The sequence below is a fragment of the Gavialis gangeticus genome, unplaced genomic scaffold (genome assembly GCF_001723915.1).
Source record: "Gavialis gangeticus isolate Ggan-Ray unplaced genomic scaffold, GavGan_comp1, whole genome shotgun sequence".
Classification (NCBI taxonomy): domain Eukaryota; kingdom Metazoa; phylum Chordata; order Crocodylia; family Gavialidae; genus Gavialis; species Gavialis gangeticus.
The window spans coordinates 13,182,430-13,188,218 of record NW_017728964.1 but is presented as its reverse complement, the minus strand read 5'-3'; the positions used below and the strand labels follow the sequence as shown (position 1 = coordinate 13,188,218).

The 5,789-nt window shown below is 45.9% G+C and overlaps 1 protein-coding gene across 6 annotated transcripts in view; it reads right to left on the bottom strand.

The window, feature by feature from the left end:
* Positions 1 to 5,789, bottom strand: part of EXOC7 (exocyst complex component 7) — a 55,871-nt gene that overhangs the window by 44,297 nt on the left and 5,785 nt on the right. For all 6 annotated transcript variants that reach the window (XM_019503089.1, XM_019503095.1, XM_019503099.1 and 3 more), the window contains exons 2-4: positions 4,904 to 4,969; positions 3,712 to 3,896; positions 1,842 to 1,947 (exon numbers count right to left, since the gene is read on the bottom strand). In XM_019503089.1, the coding sequence (XP_019358634.1) occupies positions 1,842 to 1,947; positions 3,712 to 3,896; positions 4,904 to 4,969 (357 nt within the window). The remainder of the gene's footprint in view (positions 1 to 1,841; positions 1,948 to 3,711; positions 3,897 to 4,903; positions 4,970 to 5,789) is intronic.

Here is a 5,789-nt window from a genome sequence, read left to right as displayed (position 1 = left end):
GGTGGAACCGGCTTGGTGCATCGCGTCAACAGGTTGCGGAATTCCGATTCCAGGGACTCCTTCCCCCTCTCAAACAGGGATTTCTGGAGGAACAAGCGGTGAGGGGGAAAACAAACATGATGCTTCTACAACCACTTGTAGACATTGGAAAGATCCCACAACCCAGAGAAACTCCAACACCCACCTCAAAAACCTAACGGGGCCTGCTGTGATGAGAGTTTCAAAGGAAAGGCACCGAATAAAACATCCAAATGTCACACTGCATTCCTTTAGCTGCTAGAGTTGAAAACCTGAACAGAAGCTGAAAGGCAGCACCTCTTCCATGGGAATGATCAAGGCTTTGACCTGGAGAGGGCACTCTGCTCTCTCACTGCTACAAATCCATCAAGTTGAGTGTGATTACATGGTTGTAACAGCAGAACCTGACCCCTGAATAAAGAAGTCATGACATGGAGAAGAAAAGGCAGTGGCTGCAGCTGGTACAATTTTCCATCCTTTTCTTCACATCCCACTTATTTCTGATCATTGTAAGACTGGGATACACTGGTTCTGAAAGTGTCCCACAGCCCAGGCAGTTTAACGGAGACCAGTCTGCCACAGGGGAAGGGAGAATCCAAAATACAGGATTAAAAAATAGTTTAGTTCCTTCCTTGGTTCCCAGCAGTTCTTCTGCTATGTCAATGTTAGCAGCTGTGGTCTCAAAATACCTGAGTTAGAGATTAATGCTTCACACTGATAAAAGCCTGGATTGGAAGCTGCTTTCAAATTTAACTGTTCTTGAAATAGCAGCTGTTTAAATAATGCTAGGGGCTAGAGCAGGAGAATTGGGGCTAGCAGGACACTGCATTTGATATTAATTTAAAGTTTGATGGATACTACAAGCTGACAGGCTGAATGCCACCTGCTGTACTAACTGAGAGGGAGGCAAATACTGATGTTCCCATTTGCAGATGGAGATGCGAGGCCCAGACTTCATGATTCATCCAAGGTTATTTAGGAAGCCTGTGGTAAATGGAGGCGGGGGTACCAAACACAGGTCCTGTTAGACCATCCTTCACATGCATATTAAATGGACCACCAGAGCTACAGGCTAAGCCAGTGGTGCTCAAACTTATGGTTTCATGGGGTTTGTTTGTGGGTCAGTCTGCAAGCCAGACCCAGCATGAGGTTGGCACACGGGTCAATCAGCAGGTATGACTAAGTAAATCAACCTGGCCCTGCATCCTGGATCAATCCCCAGAGTGACACCATGCCCCAGTATGAGGGGCTGCATCGCTCCACAGGGCTCCCCACAAAAGTCTGGAAATTTGGTGGCAGAAATTTCCTGAACACTCCCCTGCTGCCAACATTTCTGAACCCAGGGGGAACCCATGGGCTGGATGGTATTGCCCTGTGGGCTGGATTTGGCTCATGAGCCTGAGGTTGAACATCATTGAGCTAATTCATTGGTACTCAAAAGGCATCTGGAGGATTTAAGCCCTCCATTTACATCTGGTGCAAACTCAAAGCACGCCACTGCTTGGACACCTTGGCAAGCTTGCTGTGCTTTCTGAAAGATTGCAAGTCTTGGATTCTACATTATGGAAAATGTTCTGTCCTTGACAGGAATAAATACACAAGTTAGCTGAAGACAAGATACAGGATTTCAGCTACCACAGGTCTTCCCAATACAGGATGCAAGAGCAAACCAAGACGGTGCTTCAACTTTGGGCTAAGCAACTAAGGAGGAATCTGAAACACTGCTCCTACAAGCAGGCATCCAACATATCTCCCTTTGCCAGCAACTGGCAGCAAAGTATGTGCTCACATAACCTGCCAGGATCTGCCGGTGTGCTACGTACCACTCGATTCAGTTCCGGGCCGTCAGGATTGTTGTCTTGGAAATACTCCACCGCCTTCTGGATTTTGTCCAAACAGGCCAAATACTCCACCAGCCTCCCTGAAGGGCTGCAGTGGAAATTGGGCATGGATGAGACGAGGAAGAAAGTGCAGACACTAATGATAAACTGGACGATATTTGGAACAAAAGCTTCCCGCTGAGATGAAAGGGGATTTTGCTGTTACTGAGTGTTCCCTTTAAATGCACAACTGGCATGCAGCGGGGCACTTACCCCAACTCAGTGTAACCATTGCTCAGTAATTACAGTGCACCCTGCCCTAAGCTGTGTGTGTTCATTAAGGGTCCTGCCCTTGACCCTTAGAAAACATTACACCTTTAACAGCAACCTTGGAATTGGCAGGACTTAGTCAACCTGCTGCTTTAGAAGCCTTTAAATTGCTGGCTCCTACTCAGTTTCTTAAATTATGCAGTTAAACAGGGTTCAAGCAGTGCAGGTGTCACTGAGTTTTTATGAGCTTAAGCTGTTTTGGCCCTTATCTGAGGCCCCTGACACACATTAACACTGAAGATGTGATTAACTTGTTAATCATGTCTTAAGTAGTGACATGGCCACATGTTCATTCCATTGATGGTGTTATAAAACCAGGAATAAGCAAAGTTATTACACATATTTTATGTAATAACTTCATTGCTAGTTCCTATCAGGTCTTTAATTGAACAGGTGGCCAGTGCTTTCAGTCTCTGGAGTGTAGCTGGGAGCACTGGTCAACTGACTGAGCGTTCCTCCTGGGGGAGCCCTGAGCAGCTGACAGAGCTCCCAGTTGCGGGAGCTCAGGGTGCTCCCCACCATGGCTGGAAGCCCTGATTGTGTTGGGAGCTCCCATCCATAGGGTCCACCATGAGCTCCCATGGCTGGCTGTGCCATCACCTGATGGAGCTCCCACACACAGAAGCAATGACTGCCAGGGCAGGAGGCACACAGGATCATGATCCCAGGCTCCCCCTGCCCTACAATATGGTATGATGGGATCTGATGCCTGATCCCACAATCACCTCCTGCTATGCATAGGATCTCACGCACGATCCCATCACACCTTATTTTTACTGTCTGTCAGTGGCCCAAGATGCAGAAAACTGAAGTTTGCTACAGCAAAAGCAACAGGTAATAAATTGGGATTAGCACTGTCATGCCATGAAGCAAAACAGCGCATTTATCTGAGACGTGCAAGTGCAGTACACTATTCCTCTACTGTGTCCTGATACATATGCAGCTCTTTCAATAGGCATTTTGGAACAGCTGGTTTTAAAAGATCCAGCTCACATATAAAATAGTGGGTAGCCTAACACTGCTGTAAGTTTTACTCTGCAATGCTACGGGAGGTTGGAGCCATCAGTCTCTCGCCAAACCAGCAAATGATGAGAATGCCGAGTAAGCAGAACACACAGCTTCTAGCAGAAAGGAAGCCATGCATATCACACAGCTGCGTTGGAACAATAACCTCCAAAAGAGGAAGCAGAGCCCCCAGTCCAACCTGCTTAAAAAGTCAGTGGAATCTCCCAGGAAGCTAGAGGTTTTGTAGGAAATGTGAGGAATGGAACCCACAGTCTGGCTTCGAACTTGGCCTGGGGACCAAGTGCAGAATCTGTATGAACAAAATGGAAAGAAGAGCAAGCTCTTCCCCTCAGGGGGCACTGTTGATAGGTCTGGCTGACATGCCTGCAGCATGCAGTGGGAGGAAGGTCCTGGAAATGTATAAAAGAGTACTGAGATCACTAAGATCCTTGTGGGATCCAACAACTCCTACTCTTCTAAACAGCAATGACATCCGGCAACACAGCTGAGGACAGCAGTGTACTGAAGCTGGACTCACCCTTCCTTTATGATCTTCTCGGTGTCCTTTGCCACATGGTAGTAGCTAATGACATGATCTAAGCAGGACAGGGTCTTCTCAACATTCTCCTGCAGTCGCTGCAGATTCTCAGTCTGCTTATGCACAGGGATGATTGAGTTCTCCAGCCTCATCAAACGACTCTCAAAGGAGGAGAGGATGGAAACCTACAAGCCAAAGGAAAAAGGGGAACAGACAGCAGAACTACGTTGTGGCCTAGCAATTAGAGAAGGGAGCAGGGAATCCTGAACTCCCAGCCTCTATTCCTGTTCTGCTATGGATTTACTACAGCTCCCTAGGCAAGTCACTTAACCTGTCTATCCTGATCCAATTCATCTCCTTTTCTCTAGGGCTAGGTTTCATAACATCAGCTGTGTCCCACTGGAACCATGAGACTGGCAACCAGTCATGGAAAGGCTCACAAGCATAGGAAGACAGACCCTTAAAGAGACAGACCTCAGCTACAGAACTCGTGAACAAATGAGTTAATCAAAAGCCACAAAAATCATTGTATTCAGGACTAAGTGCAAGACTCAGCTCTTCAACCCAGCTTGCTAATGAATTCCTCTTTAACAGTTAAAAAAATAAAAACAGAAAAACCCAACAACATAAACTTGTTGCTGTCTAGAGAAAGTTACTTATATTCCCACATACATGGGAGATGCTCAGATGAAGGGAGTTGTACAGGAACCTAGAGAGACTAGATCCTCACAAAACAACAGGCTTCTAACCAACTACCTTTATCACCTTTCCTCTTTCACCAAGAGGTCTAATGCATCACATATCTTATAACTCTTATATCAGGTACCAAAAACTGCATCAGTTTCCCCAAAAAATCCTACAAGATCTAGTCAGACAAACAAATTACTACCAAGTAAGATAGGGTGCAGGTTGGCAGATCAGCTACTGCATAATAACTGCTCATATGCATGCTATAACCCTGCAGCAAATACGACATGACCCTCCACAGAAGCAGGGAATGATGCTTCTCAGGTACTGCAAGACAACAGCACACACATGGGCAATTACCACAGAGCAGCTGAAACATTATAAATTCACACCCCAATTTATGTCTGGGTAATTTGTTCACTGGCCCATTGTTTTAACAATACAAACAAGATACTAAGCAAACTGTACCTTCCTTTTTTCACTGAATTCAAGGGATTTGACATACCATGTTTTTTGTGAGCTGATCACTTTTTTCCAGGCTCTCCTTTATAAAAGACAGTGTTTCTTCTTCCTGGCATTGGTATAGAAAGGAAAAAAATCAATTCTGCAGCACAGGTGAATTTCCAAAGCTCAGAGGCAAAACATTTCCCAGCATTTCTAACTCCTCCTAGAAGGAACATCTTGGCAAATCATTTTAAACCTAATATTTAGGTTCTGCTTAAATGTATTTACCCTAAAGAAAGCAACACAATCAGTGTAACTAAACACACAATTTAAATAAGGGAAGGTTTTCTGGGGTTAGGCTTTCTCCTTGGGCATGATGAGCCTCAATGCAATGATGTACAGTTTGCAGTCAGGAAGCTGGAAGCAAAATCTATGGCGCAGGTACAGAGCACAGACACAACTTCGGTCCTAGTGCCTGCTTCCTACGCTCACTCTGTGTCTGACATGCTCCAAGTTCAATTTAAACATGGCTCAGCAGTTTGCCTTGTGCCCACCAATGGACGCAGCAGGTACAAACTGAGCGGTAGGATAGGTTTGTGCCAGTCTGGCAGGGCACTGCATACAGTACATACCCCGAACTAACCTGTCTGCTGCATGCAGAGTGGGAAGAGCCAGATTCAGTCCATGCACCACATGCAGCACACAGGGCCAGGGCCAAGGGCCAGACCCAAACATGCCCTATGCAGCATATGGGGTCAGTCCAGGGATCCATGGGCTGTATCATAAGGCTCTGTAAGCTGGATCCAGCCTGTGGGCCATGTTTGACAAGTCTACTCTCTCTCTCATACACACACACACGCGCATTATATACACACTACATATATAGATAGATCTATAGCTAGACATCTATGGATAAGATATAGATATAGAGATCTCTATCTATATAT